Below are 18021 nucleotides of genomic sequence, written 5' to 3' on the forward strand. Positions count from 1 at the left end.
TTGCTATTGTGCAGTTAGTACTTAAGCAAATGATAAAGTTATGTCATTTAAATTAAATGATGGTGCATATTCACTATTAGTATTATTGTTGTTATAAAATTTCAATATTATATTATTGAATAATATATAAATCAACATTGATAATAACAATATTATTATTATTGTATTACAATGCACTTGTTGAGATATATTCATTCTTTGATAAGACATTATTATTATTTTATAATTTATCATATACTCTTACTGTATTATATAATACTATATACCGGTACATTGATTTATTACTACTACTAATAATAATTATTGTTATTTTTGTTGTGATATCATATCAAATGAATGTGAGAATATTACAATTTTATATTATGTAATATATATATTACACTAATAATATAATATTACAATATTATTGTATACAATAATAACAACAACAACAACTAAAATAATAATAATAGTATTATTATTAAATGTTTCACTTGATGAGAGTACAAATAATGACACATTATAAAATGAATACTAATAAAAATAATATTGACATTAAAACTAAATAAAAAATATAGTGAAAAAATCATCTATTATTGTATAAATAATAGTAGAATATAAAATTTTAAATTCACTTTATTAATAGTAATTATTATTATTCTTGCTGTTATAATAATTAATAATATAATATTGCAATATAATGTAGTATTATATACATGAATAATAATAACATTCTATTGTAATTATTATTGTGTAATGTTTCATTTGATAAGAATACAAGAAAAGGATTAAATAAACAACACATTAATAAGAACAAGAAATAAAACTGGAAATTATTATTATTATAATGTTTCACTTAATGACAGTACATGTAAAATACCTTTGTGCTTTATTTCAGTGACCTGAGCAACAATAAAATCAGTTCCTTGTCCAACTCGTCCTTCTCCAACATGAGCCAGCTGACCACACTGTGAGCCTGAAACACACACACACACACACACACACACACACACACACACACACACACACACACACACACACACACACACACACACACACACACACACACACACACACACACACACACACACACACACACACACACACACACACACACACACACACACACACACACACACACACACACACACACACACTTGACTGCTGCTGACTGTGAATGTGTTTCTATAATCATCTGGCTTGTGTTGTGTTGATGTACAGCATCTTGAGTTATAACGCCCTGCGCTGTATCCCTCCTCTTGTGTTTAAAGGACTGTCCTCTCTTCGACTGCTGTGAGTTCCTCTGGAAACACTTCTATTATCTTACAGAAATTCTTGTTTTTATGATTGTGAAAGCACTGTGCTTTTACAGACATATAGAAATAATCGTTTGACCTCACCTCAACCCACATGTTTTCTCCTCACTGTTTTCCTTCTTCTTTTTTTTGTTGCAGATCTCTCCATGGCAACAATATTTCTGAATTACACCACGAAATCTTCAGAGATGCTGCATCTCTATCACACCTGTGAGTCACACCTGTTTGGTCTCTGCACACACACACACACACACACACACGCACACGCAAACACAAGCGCTTCTCGGCCACACTTAAAGGTATATGGCAAAGTTTAATAATTTATTATGTGCTTTTGTCATTTCTTTTCATTTTTATATAACTTTCAGTTTTAGTTTTAGTAATCTTTAGTCTTTTATTTCAGTTAGTTGCCAAGGCACTACTTATAATTTTAAGTTTAAATCTTCATCGAACATATTAGGGCTGTCAAGTGATTCAAATTTTGTATCTAATTAATTACATGATGTGCCGATTAATTAGTTTAATTAATCGCACATCAAATTTGGCTGAGAATTACCCCCAAAAGATCATTTAAAGTCATTATTGTCTTAAATGAAAAAAGCATCAAATAGACTTTACAAAACGTAGCTTTAGATATTTGATTCAACATAGAATTTATTACACATTATTTTTCAGAAGCTGCATCTGAATTGGTATTTATATATATATTAACAGACCGTGTATTGCAGCTGAAATTATTTTGAAATGAAATGACACTAAAAAAGAAACTAAAACTGCCAGTAGGTGCAGTAAATGTCTTAATGAGTTAGTCATTGAGTCATTCGATTCGTTCAAACGGCTGATTCATTCAGGAAGGAAGTAAATGGCTCAATATATATATTTTTTTTTTCATTTAAAACATTTTTATTTAAGTAATTTTTAGTAATTTATTTCAGTTAGTTGCCAATGCTTTTTTGCCTTTTACGGTTTTATGTTATTTATTTTAGCATTATTTCAATTACCGAAATGTATTATTATTATTTTTTTTAATGTTTCCCACAAGTAATTATTTTATTTTTATTTGGAAATTCTAAGTGCTTTAGATAAATGTAATAAAGTAAAAAAATTAAATAAAAAATAGACATATTAAAATTAAGTTTAAAATTATTTGTCAGTTTTTTTATTTATTTCAATATAGCTCAAATTAATTTTTATTTCAGTTTTAGTAATTTTTAGTAATTCTCTTCAGGTTGTTGCCAATGTTTTTTTATTTTTTTTATTCTAATATTTTTATTTTTATTTTAGGTTTATTTCAATTTCCAAATATTATTATTAAATTTTTTATGTTTCCATAAGTAATAATTTTATTTGGAAATTGTAAGTGTTTACCTAAATGTAATAAAGCAAAAAAAAAAAAAAAAAACTTTAAAAACTTTAAAAAATATAAAATAAAATAAAAATAAAAGTTTAAGACATTTTAGACATTATTTAAAATGGACAATAATTTTTTTTTTTTTTTTTTTTTTTTTTTTTTTAAATGAATAATACGGAAAAGTATAAATAAATGGACATTTTACAACTGCCAATATGTCTAAATTTGCATTTTGGATAAGATACGAATGCATGAATTTACTGTCAAACAAATACTCACCATGTCCAACACTTCATTTGTTTTGCACTTTACGTCCATATGTGTTTTCTGCGATTCAATTTCTCAAGGGCCATTGGCGCAAACCCGCTGTACTGTGACTGTCGGCTGCGGTGGCTTTCTGATTGGGTGAAAAGCGGGTACAAGGAACCCGGCATCGCCCGTTGTGCCGGGCCGCGGGGTATGGAGGGAAAACTACTGCTCACAACACCAGGCAATACCTTCCAATGCACAGGTGGGTGAAAAACATCAGAGAAAGAAAGAACATTTCCCTTCAGGATGGCGCTTGAGAGGTGTGATCTTCCTCAGGTCCCGTGGATCCGTCTGTGTCTGGGAAATGCAGCCCGTGTTCTTCAAACCCCTGCCAGAATCAAGGCCGGTGCCACGACGACCCCGTGCACCAGTACAAGTGCAGCTGTCCGCAGGGTTACAAGGTCCTGATCATACATTACTGAGAAGTGCTGCTACATATTCCAGCCTCAATGCATCGACAATATACCTGATATACTATCAGTAAACACAATCATTTAAACTCGTCCCCAAATAAAAGGTCTCGAAATTTTCGCATGCGTTTTTTCCTTTTCGGCATTCAATGGCTCTGAATTGTTAAAACTCCTCTCAAAATAAAGAGTTTGGTTCCAAAACGCAATAAATCCATTTAGATTAATTTGAGTAAAAATGTGTTTTCTTTACCAAGAAAGTGGAAAGATGAAAACCACTATTTTCTGTTTCAAAAACTTTCACATAGCATTTGTAGGTCATAATAACAAAAAAAGTTAAAATCCAGGTTTTGATTTTCAAAGATTTATTATAAAAACGGATTATTTTTTCCCCCAAAATGCAATAAATCCATTTAAAAAAAAATTCAAAATGCAATTAATCCATTGAATCAATATAAAAGTTTTTCTTTTCATATTGAAACTGTTGAAAATACACAACAACGTAAGTTTATAATATTTTTATTAAGAACTGTAAAGAAGATTGAAAACATTTTTCCTCCTCCCGAGTGCCTCATCTTCTTAATCTCCTCACGTAAATGATTCGATTTCGATGCCTTGCGTTTCTTACCCACCGCAGAAACAACCACAGGTTCATCAATGCCGTCAAAATTATTCATTTTTTTGTTAGTTTGTTGATCGAAAAGTACAAAATAGATAAGAAAAACTAGGAAGCCGGGTGTATTTAAGGCGCTGCCGTTACTGTTTACATTGCGTGGAATGGTGCGTTGTGATTGGTTGAGAGCGGATATATCGCATTCTGCAGAGAAGGGAGACTGGCGTTTGTCGCGGTTTGGAAAGTAAGGGAGAAAACATGACAGAATAACACGGCTGTAAGACCGTAAAACTTGTTGAAGAGAAAATATCTGACCACAAAACTTGTTGAAGAGACAATATCTGACCACATGGTCTATTGAGACAAAGGACCTTGGCAAATTAACATTTGGCTTCCCCCCTCTTCCCCGGAGACAAAGGTCTCACCTCTGAATCATCCTAATCTACATTTCTTCCCCTCATCCCCCACTCCTTCCCCTTCATACAGATCACCTGAAACTCACATAAGAATATATGTATGGTTTGATGTGAATGATTATCATTGAGTATTATGTTTGGTATCATTTGAAATGTCTCAGGAATGAGTGGTACAAATGTCTCATTCCAAATAAGTAAAACAAAAGGTAATAAGGTTTTTTAGAAGTTTAGAGAAACTGGCACACAAAGAAAGGTGGACAAATGGTCTTTCTCCCCTACCCCCAAATAAGGTGTAACCTGAATGCAAATTACCATTGAAAAGAAGTTCTGGCTATTTAATGGAATGCAGCAAGGAGTCGTGGCTTTTTCTGTATTTCAGATCAGCCCGTGAGGTTTAGCTCATGTAGTTCATGTTGGGTTCGCATCTATTTCTCTAATCCTAAAACATTTGATGATTTGCATTGATTATCTTTCAATTGATTATGGAATTGTTAAAATACATTTACCTGACATAATAAATTGTTATATTTGATTATTCTAACAGACTTTGACTTTATTTTCATTGGAGTTAAAACGAATAGTCAAACATTAACGTATACTTAATGATGCACAGATATCATTAAAACACTTTCATTCTATGGAGTCAGATGAAACGAGTTAATACATTAGATAAAAAGTATTGCATTTAATTATAAATCCCTTTGCCATTGGAAGAGACGGAACGCGCATGTGACCTTCACCGCTAATTTGAATGCCGCCCTTGGATCGAATTAGCAGGCCTTACACGGCGGATATCGCATTTTACTTCAAATTAAACATTGACTTTTCAATACCAACCAGATACAATACTGATTTTTGCAGTAACTAATTTTTTTTTTAAAATGGCGTTTATCGCGTTTTGGAACCAAACTCTTCAAATGCTTGCTACAAATGCAAAAAATGCAGAAAATCAAACCCGATCCGAATTTTTTTATGACGGACGAAAGTTTCGGAGGCAGTGTGTAAACGTGATCGACACAACGTGAGGGCGTATTTATTTTTTAACGTGCAAAGATTTCGGACGACAATTTCGGACTAAGTGTGCAAGGACCATTAGACAGACGCCAGTCACCGAGCGCCACAAACAAACTCCTACACTGTTGACATAGTGTTAATAGTGCAGCACTTCCTGCCTCACTATTGGTCAGCTGCTGCGTCAGCATCACACGCATGTGTCATGTGACCAGCGTCGGCCAATAGTGAGGCGTCAATTTTCTAACGTTTTTTTTTCCATCTAATATTTAATTATATTTATTTTATTTCAGTTTTATTTAAATTTATGGGGTAAAAAAATCCAAAAAGTTAGTAGTAAACTAGTATTTATATTTTATTTCAGCCTTATTTCAATGAATTACATTTTTTTTTAACAATTTTAGTTAACAATAACTACACACTCTAATTTAGACCACATAAAGCCAGTTAACCCACTCACAGGATTACTACTGAAACACACATCCAGAAGTTCATCCGCCAAGAAGAGCAGTCCGACTGCTAAAAGGAGGGTTAGACTTCTCAAATCAATTAAACATCTGAAACGGCACACATTTCTATAGAATATAAGCACCACAAAATGCCCCATATGAATGCCGTGCCCTATAGACTTCCATTGAAAGCATATTATTGCAAAAACATTTTCTTTTTAAAGTAGGAATTATTTTCTGCAGAAATTTACAACATGCCACGGATTCTACATGTGTTTAATTGCATTGGATGTTAAAGAGCGTTAAAAAGAACATTCCTTGAAAAGTCTGTCTGCTGCATGTTGGTATTTATAGGGTAAAAACTGTGAGGTTTCTGTCAGCGCTTGTGAAGGCAATCCATGTGTAAATGGAGGCACCTGTTATAGCGAAGAGGCTAGAAAAGGCTTCAGGTGAGAACACACACCTTGTTATTCCCAAGACGATCAAAACAAGAAACATGAAGTTGACTTTTGCACGTCTGTCTAGTTGCATGTGTCCTCTGGGATACGACGGTCAGTTCTGTGAGGTGGATGTTGACGATTGTGTGGATAACAAGTGTGAAAATGGCACCATCTGTGTGGACGGAGTGGGCAACTACACCTGCGCCTGTCCGCACCCCTTCTCAGGTACATGCTGATATTGATTTATACTGACCCAATGATTCATATGGACAGATTGTCCTTGTAGATAGAATGTGATTGGATTGGTTAGAAAAGTGTGAATGTGCATTACAGGGCCAAAGTGTGAAGAGTATGAGGAAGATCTGTGTTATCCTGGCCAGAATCCCTGTCATCGCGGCTCTACTTGTATACCGACCGTCACAGGACCGAAGTAAGTGCTAGTTGTGCTGCGGCGTTTAGCTGATTTTTATTGGCCAGGCCATTAAGACGTCTTTATTGTTATTGTGAATATGGTGAGGAATATTACACGTTATCACCTTGGGTTGCAACCCAAAGATGGTTGCTTCCCAATTCTGGGTTGCGACCCAATTCTGATGTGGTTGCAGACAGCTGGGAAAAACATGATAAAAATTTATATTATAAAAACCATCTATAAATTAATAATATATATATAATAAAAAATCATGCACTTCCGGGTCTGTATTATTTTTTGCTCACCAAGGCTGCATAAAAATAGTAATATTGCGAAATAATTTTACAATTTAAAATAACTGTTTCCTTGTGAATATATTGTGAAATGTTTTACCAATCATTATTACATATTCAGGTCTTTAGCGACCCGGATCTATATCTAACACGGATGGATCTCTACCTGTCGCGATAATATAAAACTCTCCTGAAATTAGAGGAACAATTGGAGCTGGGAAGGGTTCAGTTTGAGCAGATGTTTATACCATCATCACTGTCCTCGTCAGAGCTCTTCTCCCCAGTACATTCAGCATCTGGCTCATATTCACCATCTCAAACATATTCTCAAAACTGTCATTATCAGCATCTTCAAAATCAATATTTTGATTGCTGACAGCTTCTTCACCAGATCCACCAGCAAGTGACTAATTTTTTATTGCGTTGAGGACTTGCTCTGAGGTAAATCACTGCGCCATTTCAAGTTTTGCTGATGATACTTCTGTTTCTTTTGTTTTCTGCCTGCGGTAACTATGAGTGAAATGTCACTTCCCTATCAGTCAGTCACGTTCAACGTTACGTCAGACATGAACTGACGAATTGGGATCTTGCCTGAGAACCCAGTCACCTTGGAGTTTAACAAAGCGAGCCAATAGACACTGGCAAGCGAGATTTGCATCGCAAAGCGGATATATAAGGGAAGTGCGATGCACTCGCTCAGTTGAGCTTTCGCTTCGGAGCCGAGCATTTCGTCGGTTCTGCTCTGCAATCTTTGGTACGAGTGATCTATAAACCCGGAAGAAGTTCTCCAGAGAGGGCTGGTGTGACGGCGCACCAGGTGTCCACAAAGCGTTGCCGCCTAGCAGGGTAATCCACGTCTCCCATCCAAGGCCTGTAAGTTTGCGTCTCTGCTTACGGGCAAGGCTTTCAGAGCGACAGGCTGCCTCTGCCTTGCACACCATGGCCCTCCTGTAAGTCTATCAGGTCAAGGCACTCAAAGAGCTGCACGAGGGCAGTTCTGACCCTGGGTTGATGCAGGAACTGTGCACAGCGACGGTTCCTTGGACAGACGATGTCCACTCTTCTGGTCCAGGAACACAATCTCTGACTGAACCTGGCAGATATGAGGAAGACGGACAAATATCGTTTTCTCTACTCCCCTATCTCCCAGACCGGCCTCTTAAGCGACACAGTTCATCCTGGCCCACTCGTGGGAGCAGTTGTGCGAACACAGGGACTAAGGCGCCTCAGCCATCTTGGACTTCGGGTCAACTGGGAAAAGAGCTAACTCTCGCAGGTTCCTCCAGCACCCTCTGCAGTCAGATGCTACAGAGGCATCCGATGCTAGGTCTAACACTCGTGTGTGTGCCCAGAAGGTCAGCCTTTGTGCTAGACTAGGTGACTGTACAGCTTCCCTATAGGCGATTACCTTTCCATGTCTTTCCCTGCCGTCTCTGCTCGGTATTGACTTCACCCTAGCTGGGCTGGATCTAACACAGGGACCAATATGGTCTATTGGTCAGGCCATATGTGTAATTCCCACGTTACCTTCCTACAGGCAGAGCGTAGCGTCCCTTGGCCTATGTAGCGTCCCTTTCCATTTGGAAGTAGGCACGCTTTCCCAGTGTAATCCAAATAGTCTTATAGATTGATACCTTCTCTGCGTTAAAGCCCTGTCCTTTCTCTGCCCCAACCAAGGAGGGGAGGGGGGGAGGGGGGGGGGGGGGGGGGGGGGGGGGGGGGGGGAATTATTAGGAAGCTTACGTGGGACTCTGAAGGGACCAGCAATTGTGGCGCTTCATTAGGGATCCCAATTCGTCAGTTCACGTCTGACATAACGTCTAACGTGACTGACTGATAGGGAACGTCTAGAGTCACTAATGTAACCCGCGTTCCCTGAAGGAGGGAAAGGAGACGTTACTTCCCATCGCCACAATTTCTGTGCCATCGCTGAACGGCCAGGACACACCGTCTCTGCTCCTCTACGAAAAACTTAACTGAGCGAGCGTACCGCACTTCCCTTATATACCCGCTTAGCTGGGCATGGTTCGCGATGCAAATCTCACTTGCCAATGTCCATTAGCTTGTTTTGTTACACTCCAAGGTGATTGGGCTCTAATGTGAGATCCCCATACGTCAGTTTTTATCTGACTTAACGTCTCTTTTCACGCCTTTAGGGAATGGGGGTTACATTAGTAACCCAGACGTTCATCATTGCGTATCAGCCATTGCCACCTTGTGGAATAAAGATGAATTGCACTTATTCAGTCTTCAAAGATTCAATTATTGTTGTGCAGAAAATATATACTTTCACTGTTACACGCCACGGGTCGTTAGTGACCCTGTACAATTTTTTTATAATTCTTTTATCATTTTTTTTCTTGTTATATTGTTTATAATGAATTGATTGTGGAATACTAAGAAGGTTGATGTCTAACTTAAAAAAAGGAATGATGAGGAGGGTAGTGAATAACGTCCTGGGTCACTAAAGACCCGAGGTATGCTTTTATGGGTTAATAGGAACAGCGTTTATTTAAAATAGAAATCTTTTGTAACATTATTAATGGCTTTACTGTCAGTTTTGATCAATTTAATGCATCCTTGATGAATTTGATTTTTTTTTAATTAAATAAACTTACTGACCCCACGCTTTTGAATAAACAGCATACTAAACAACTTTTTAAAGTGAGAAAATGATTTTGATGAAAAAAACAAAATCATCTTATGATATGAAAAAACCCTTTCTTTCACCCAATTAATTTTCATTTTCCTCCCCCATTTGAATAGCTCCATAGGAATGTGTCATTTCTATTCAAAATCCTGTTTAGCAAATATTTGCTTTTGGTGTGAATAGTTCTTTCAGCTGAAAAGCATAATTTTAAGGTCATTCAAATGAAATAAATTACCTTTAATGAAACAGTGTGTGTTTGTGTGTTTAGATGCATCTGTCCGCCTGGTTTTGTGGGTGATGACTGCAGTATAGATTTTAACGAATGCGAGGGGCATTACTGCCAGAACGGGGCGCGGTGTGTGGATCATGTGGCGGGATACACATGCGTCTGTCCACAAGGTTACAGGTGAGTCAACACCTGATGTACTGGATAATGATGGAAATGATCTTATAACCAGGTTCATTTAATTGCCCTGGTTACTTCATATGAAAGACTAATACAAAATATATAATATAAAAACTTTCAAATGTTTTAATATAAAAATATAGGTTAATTATTTTTTTATAGATAACATGTTTTATATTTTTATATAACATAGAACAAAATATATTATATTTATATTTACATATTTCATATAAAAATATTCAATAGGCGTTTTATAAAATAATATAAAAAATTATATAATATAAAAGAATGCTACAAATGTTATCCACATTACTGCAGGATTCTATATTACATTTTTTTAAATATTTTTTGGGGAGCAAAAAACGTCGACTGGTGCAACTGTCCTGATAACATAATAAAGAACACAATTCTTGAAGAAAACCTTAAGTAGTTTGTTATAATCTTCTAATATTATTTCTAATTTGTTAAAAAAAAAAGTATATATATATATATATATATATATATATATATATATATATTAAAACAGTCTACACACAATCAAAGTCATGTGGTATGACCAACAATCAGAAACATGCAAGGAATAAAACTTAAATATCTGATAATTTGCTGTTTTTATGACAAGTAAGATTAATTCATGTTGTATAATGTCATGAGGTGTGACTCGTTGGTTGGATTTAAATGTATTGCCATAACAGCTTCACAGACTGATTCTAAAAACAATACAATAAATACAAACATTTGATCAAATTCAACTGAAAAAAGACTGAGAATGATGAATATACAACTCTATTGTATACAAGATTTTTAAAATGTACTTGTGATAAAAATTGGGTCAATCAAAATAAGTCCTTCAAAATCTGTCCTGATTAAAAACTGGGTAGACCAAAAACATGATATATTAACAAGAAAGTGCTTTTCATGCAAAATATCTTTAAAAAAGGGAAAAATAAACCCATGCATTTGGTCCATTACATTGAAAAATATATGCAAAAACCTTTCCAACATAAATGATTACATTTTAATACGTGTATTCAGTAAAATCTGCTATTACTTTTTACTTGATGGTTACACCAAATGACGTTTTTAGAGTATTTAAGTGAAACCTTGTCTCAAAATGGTATAAAGTTTTCAAAACTGTATGAAACCAGTATGAACATAAAGTGAACACTGAGTGTTTGGTTGCAGCGGTCGGTTATGCGAGGCATCTCCCCCCTCCGGCTGTGAGCTGTTGCTCTGTGAGAACGGCGCCCCCTGTGTGGAGAGTGACGGTACTGCAGTGTGTCAGTGTCTCTCTGGATTCGGGGGCCCGCGCTGTGAGAAGCTCCTCAGCGTTAACTTCATCGACAGAGATTCATACCTGCTGCTCAGCGACGTCAAAAACTGGCCTCAGACCAACATCACTCTACAGGTACAGCTAACCGCCATTACACAACACAGATCATTCCATACTTGTGAAAATAAATGAATGTGCTATTCTTGTGGCAGGAATTAATGACTAAATGAATATCTCAGACCACCTTTCTTGCCCTGCATCTTAAACTTTGCTGTTGTCATGACGACAGCATCTATTGTGTTGGCTGTGCATGAATTAACAATTCTCGTGTCATGTGTTTCCAGCAGTTGTGATACTGTGTAAATGACATGACACGTCTATAAAGAAATCAATAAACAATATTGCAAATACATGCAAATAATTAAATATTTAATAATATATATGTAAAGAAATAAATATAGCAAAAAGATGCAAACAAATAAATATGGCAAATAAATATGTAAAGAAATAAATATTTAATAATATATATGTAAAGAAATAAATATAGCAAATAGATGCAGACAAATAAATATTTAATAAATATATATATATATATATATATATATACACACACACACACACACAAATACATATTGCAAATATATGTAAATAAATCTATATGCAAATAAATATGTAAATAAATTAAAATTGCAAATAGTAAATTTACAGTATCTCAGGTGATCTAGAAAGTTTTTCTAGAACTCCATGTTGCATCACAAATGTGTATCAATCATGTGTGTGTGTGTATGCATTTATGAACATACACTACCATTCAAAAGTTTGGGGTCAATAGGATTAAAAAAAAATACATTTCTATTTGTATTCATCAAAGATGCATTAGATTGATCAAAAGTGACAGTAAAGACATAAAGTATATAAGATATTTTTAATGTTACAAAAGATTTCTATTTCAAATTAACAATGGTCTTTTCAATTTGATAATAATCAAAGAATCCTGCCATTTTTTTCTTTATTTTCACAAAAATTTGCTAATAATCAGAAATGTTTCTTGAGCATCAGATCATCATATTAGAGTGATTTCTGAAGGATCATGTGACACTGAAGACTGGAGTTATGATGCTGAAAATTCAGCTTTGATCACAGGAATAAATTACACTTTACTAAATATTCACATAGAAAACGGTTATATTTTAATTGTAATAATATTTCACAATATTACCGTTTTTACTGCATTTCAAATAAACGCGGCCTGTTAAAAACATATTTTTAAAAATGTTAAACCGTAAGCTTACAAATGGTAGTGCACTTAGAATATTTAAAACAAAAATGGTGCATTTGGTGTCAAACGTTGGTGTTTATTGCGCTGACACTCACACAACTCTCTCTCAGGTCTCCACAGCCGAGGACAACGGGATTCTTCTCTACAACGGCGTCAATGACCACATCGCTGTACAGTTACACGAGGGACATGTCAAAGTCACCTATGATGCTGGAAGTCAGTCGGGCAGCACCATTTACAGGTGCAATAAATACCAAGCTTGTGTTTTAATATAAAAACATCTCTGTTGTAACTCACAGCCTCATTTGCCTGTTTCCACAGCTCTGAAATAGTGAATGACGGGCAGTTTCATACCGTTGAATTGGTCACTTATGACCGGATGGTCAATCTTTCAGTTGACGGAGGGCTTCCTACTACTCTGGACAGCTTGGGACACGTCCAGCCCCTCACCAGAGACGCCCCACTATACGTAGGGGGTAAGATCTTCACCCATACCCATGCATGCTGGTCCTATGCTATCTCTAAATGCATGTTTCTTTCGCATCAGGTATGCCTGAAAATGCGCAGTCGCTGTCTTTTAACCAGTGGCCGCCTCTCAACGGATCCAGTTTTCAAGGCTGCATTCGTAACCTGTACATTAACAACGAGCTGCAGGACTTCACACACACGCAGATGAAGCCCGGAGTGGTGCCGGGGTGCGCGGCCTGTCAGGATCTGCGCTGTGGGAACGGCGTGTGTGAGCCGGACTCTGGCGTCGGGCCCGTGTGCCACTGTCAGCCGGGATGGGGCGGCCCACAGTGCGACCGGGTCCTGTTGGCGGCCGCCACCAACCCCTGCCAGAAGAACAAGTCAGTACTCGTGCGCCTTCAGTGCCTGTTTCACATCAAACTGAGGAAATCATGTTATACTGCCAATTAGCGGTCAAGGTTATTTAATGTGGAAGCCTAATATAAAATATATTCTTTAAATATACTAATATAATATTAAATTATATATTTAGTGCTGGCCAACGATTAATCGCATCCAAAATAAAAGTTTGTGTTTACATAATATATGTGTGTGTACTGTGTATAAGTATTGTGTATATATAAATACACACACATGCATGCACAAATATTTGCATGTATATATATATATATATTTATACATAATTTATATTATATATAAATATTTTATATATAAATAAATAAAAAATCTTAAATATATACATGCATGTGTGTGTATTTATATATACAAAATAATGATACACAGTACACACACATATATTATGTAAACACAAACTTTTATTTTGGATGCGATTAATCGTTGCCCAGCACTAAATATATATATACACTACCGTTCAAAAGTTTGGGGTCAGTGAGAATTTTATTTGTATTTTTTGGAGGAAAGAAATCAATACTTTTATTTATCAAGGACAGTAAAGACATGTATAATGTTACAAAAGATTCTATTTCAAACAAATGCTGTTCTTTTGAACTTCCTATTCATCAAAGAATCCTAAAAAAAAAAAAAAAAACTGTACAACTGACAGACCAACAACTGTTTCAACATTGATAATAATAATAAATGTTTCTTGAGCATCAAATCCTCATATTATACTGATTTGTGAAGGATCATTTGACACTGAAGACACTGACACTGGTGATGCTGAAAATTCAGCTTTGATCACAGGAATAAATTACACTTTACTATATATTCACACAGAAAACAGCTGATTTACACTGGAATAATATTTAATACTATAACTGATTTTTGTTGTATTTTTAATCAAATAAGCGCAGCCATGGTTAGCAGAAGAGAATTCTTTTAAAAGTATTTAAAATCGTACCGACCCCAAACTTTTGAACGGTAGTGTGTAATTATTATATAATATCAAACATGTTTAAAGAAAATTTAAGCAAAAATATTTTATATCAAATATGTAAAACTATATTTTTTATTTTAAATATTATGCTTTTCCGTGGAATTTGTATGTTTGGGGGGTGTTTTTAGGTTGTTACAGGGGTACAGGGGTAAATATTAACACACAGAGAGAAAACCGCTGACTTAGCAACACTCTCGAAAGCCTCCATTTTCACAGTCCACACTACAACACGATAAATGCGTCTTCAAATAGAACACGTACAGTACGTCTGCAAGATGTCTGTTAAAGATCACCTCATCTGGAAAGCATCTGGTCTTTACTAACATCTGATAGACGTCAGTTTCGCATGCATTCTAAATCATAAACATCTAAAGGACATTTTCTAAACGTCTATTTGACATCTGACAGTATACGTCGTATTGAGCAAACACTACGTCTTCCAGATGTAAACACGTGCATCCAATAGATTTCTCCGTGATGTATGTGTGCTATCCACTTCGGAGAGCTTCGTTTTCGTTGACCAAAACGCTGTCTCGGTGTGGATGGACGGCCAAAATGGAGAGAAAAAGAGGCGTTTTCAAACTGTTTGAGCTACAGAAATGTAAAAAAAAATACCTTCGGTAAAATAATCCATTAAAGGGATAGTTCCCCCCAAAATGAAAATTCTGTCAGTAATTGCTCTCCCTCATGTTGTTCCAACCCCGTAAGACTTTCCTTCATCCTCGGAACACAAATTAAGATATTTTATCGAAACTTGCCGGCCCAGAAAAGTTAAAAACATCGTTAAAATAGTCCGAGTGACTACAGTGGCTCAACCTTAAGTTTATCAAGTGACGAGAATACTTTTTGTGCGCAAAAAACAAACAAAAATAATGACTTTATTCAACTATTCATTTCCTTCTCTGTGGGCCGTGAGATTTCAGGTAGTGAAACTGCGCAGTGCTTCTGTGTTGTTCGCAGTGTTGGGAAAGTTCATTTTCTACATGAACTAGTTCAATGTTCAGTTCACAAATTTTAAAATGAACTAGTTCATACTTCAAAAAATGAACTAGTTCATAGTTTTTTTTTTTTCATATGTTGCTGTGAGCTTCTTTTTTTTAATTATGATTATTGCCACAGCCCATATTGAACCACAGACAGCAATTTTATCGATGGGCAAAGTTTGCACAGAAATGTACGATTTTTCCCATCCTCAGCGAGCTTGTCATAAAACTCGTTTAAATGATCACACGACGCCTCCTCGCTCGCTGCTTTGTCGACCTCATGCTGCTTCTTGTCTTGATGACGCATGCGGCGGTGCGACACTGGTGGCTGGTGTTGCCAGATTGGGTGTTTTTTTCGCTACATATTAAGGCCTGTTAACGTGTGTTTTAGCCGGGGTTTCGCCGGGAGGCTCTATAGAAATCTGGCACCCAATTGAGCGAAGTTAAACTGAGAGAGCGTGCGTTCACAGACGCCAGAATCAACGCGTTCACAGTAACGTTCATCAGGCAGTAATACAGCAGGTTCAGTTCACGTACGCCCAAAACATGAACGAGTTCATGAACTATTGTTCATTGAATACGTTCAGGCACAACACTGGTTGTATGTCACACGTAGGCTCACTATTGGCCGACGCTTGTGATGTGTGTGATGTGTGTGACGTACAACACAGAAGCGTTGCGCTGTTACACTACGTGAACTCACTCGAGGCCCACAGAGAAGGAATGATTAGTTGAATAAAGTCGTTATTTTTGTTTGTTTTTTGCGCACAAAAAGTATTCTCGTCGCTTGATGAACTTAAGGTTGAGCCACTGTAGTCACTCGGACTATTTTAACGATGTCTTTAATAACTTTTGGGCCGGCAAGTTTCGATCCCTTAGAAGGCTATGGAGGAGTGATCCAGCTCTCAGATTTAATCAAACATATCTTAATTTGAGTTCCGAAGATGAATGAAAGTCTTACGGGGTTGAACAACATGAGGGAGAGTAATTACTGACAGAGTTTTCATTTTGGGGTGAACTATCCCTTTAATATGACATGAATCCATTGGTACCACTTTCCCTCGTATGCAGTTTGTAAGCATGCTAACTCGCTTCTCTCCCCTCCTGTTAGGTGTGTTCACGGCACCTGTGTCCCGGTGGACCTGCAGTCGTATCGCTGCGAGTGTGTGGACGGTTTCCTCGGCCCGCTGTGCAGTCAACAGCACGCGTGTGCCGCACTCTCATGCCAACACGGCTCCTGCGAGGTGTCACAGACGGGGCAGGCGCAGTGCGTTTGCGACAGCGGTTACAGCGGCCAGTTGTGTGAAATCGGTAAATTACGCCGCTCATTTACAAAACAAACCATTATCATTAATGACATTGATTGAATATGCCCTTTGCTTCCAGTGGCTCCTTGCCAAGGCGAGTCCGTGCGGGACTTCCACCGGGTTCGGCGCGGCGAGGTCCAGTGCCGGAGCACGCAGCCGCTGTCCTGGGTGGAGTGTAGCGGCGGGTGCGGGCCGGAGACGGGCTTCTGCTGTGGCGGCTCCAGGCTACGACGCAGACGCTACAGCTTCCAGTGCGACGATGGCAGTTCCTTCTCACAGGATGTGGAAAAGACAGTCGAATGCAGCTGTGGAAAGTGTGTGTAGTCATTAAAGATTAGAGACAGACGGAAGACGTTGGGCGGGGGGGAGAAAATAGCGGCCATTTGTCTCTGTGTACCATTGAGCATAACATCTGTGTAAGAAAATATAACCCTTGCATGTGAATGATGAATTATGGGTATTTTCTTCTGAGTTGTGCTGTCAGAATTATTGAAAGTAAAAATCTAACAATTGGATTAAGAATACAGTTTAACAAACAGCATGTCATACAGGATTTATAGTATTTAATATAATTGTAAAATATTTGTTTAACATTCATTTTGATTGTAATATATACCGTTTTTAATTTCCATATAGTATTTTTGTATGTTGAACACCAACATTGGTGATGTACAATTTTTTACCTTTTAGTCTGTTTTCTACCCACAATTGTTTGGTAAAGTAGTTGAGGCTGCTTTTTCTTTTCATCTAATGCAGTGTTTTTGTGTGCAAGTTTTTCTATTTATTTCATTAAAGAGTTTTGCCTCTTTAAAACACCAAGCCTTTTTGTTTCTTAGGACTGCTGAAGTGATTTTATCACTAGGCATGAATTTTTATTTAGAGTTGTTTCATTCAAAAATATGAATAGTAGCAATAATGCACTGGGTTATGTTTTAAATAATTGGATAGTTTGAATGTCTATTATATACTTCTAGTCTACAACATCATCACAAAGGCAAAACCTGAGTTGTGGTGTGATGGCATACTATCCTACTGTAAATGGCCAACACTTATACACTACCTATAACACAGTAATTTATAGAATATGGTTTAAATGAAATAGTTTCTCCTGTTTGGATCCCATGTTGGGATGTTTAATGTGAAAATAACCTGTAATCATGTGATAGTAACATTTTGCGCCGTGTTCTGTCGAATTTCGCGCACTTTTCTACCCGCGAACAATCGCATACAACCTCAAGTCGGAACGTTAGTCAACACCTTTTC

The 18021-nt window shown here is 36.7% G+C and overlaps 1 protein-coding gene across 2 annotated transcripts in view; it reads left to right on the forward strand.

Annotated features, from left to right (window-relative positions):
- slit1b (slit homolog 1b (Drosophila)) overlaps positions 1 to 17120 on the forward strand; it is a 54498-nt gene extending 37378 nt beyond the window's left edge. For both annotated transcript variants that reach the window (XM_056260557.1, XM_056260558.1), the window contains exons 23-37: positions 878 to 949; positions 1201 to 1272; positions 1434 to 1505; positions 2994 to 3157; positions 3232 to 3356; positions 6206 to 6300; positions 6377 to 6516; positions 6625 to 6721; positions 9915 to 10052; positions 11238 to 11460; positions 12715 to 12845; positions 12926 to 13080; positions 13152 to 13452; positions 16563 to 16762; positions 16838 to 17120. In XM_056260557.1, the coding sequence (XP_056116532.1) occupies positions 878 to 949; positions 1201 to 1272; positions 1434 to 1505; positions 2994 to 3157; positions 3232 to 3356; positions 6206 to 6300; positions 6377 to 6516; positions 6625 to 6721; positions 9915 to 10052; positions 11238 to 11460; positions 12715 to 12845; positions 12926 to 13080; positions 13152 to 13452; positions 16563 to 16762; positions 16838 to 17082 (2230 nt within the window). In that variant the 3' untranslated portion in view covers positions 17083 to 17120. The remainder of the gene's footprint in view (positions 1 to 877; positions 950 to 1200; positions 1273 to 1433; positions 1506 to 2993; positions 3158 to 3231; positions 3357 to 6205; positions 6301 to 6376; positions 6517 to 6624; positions 6722 to 9914; positions 10053 to 11237; positions 11461 to 12714; positions 12846 to 12925; positions 13081 to 13151; positions 13453 to 16562; positions 16763 to 16837) is intronic.
- Positions 17121 to 18021: the final 901 nt, after the last annotated feature.

This window comes from Rhinichthys klamathensis, unplaced genomic scaffold (genome assembly GCF_029890125.1).
Source record: "Rhinichthys klamathensis goyatoka isolate OS25496 unplaced genomic scaffold, OSU_Roscu_1.1 h1tg000009l_1, whole genome shotgun sequence".
Taxonomy (NCBI): domain Eukaryota; kingdom Metazoa; phylum Chordata; class Actinopteri; order Cypriniformes; family Leuciscidae; genus Rhinichthys; species Rhinichthys klamathensis.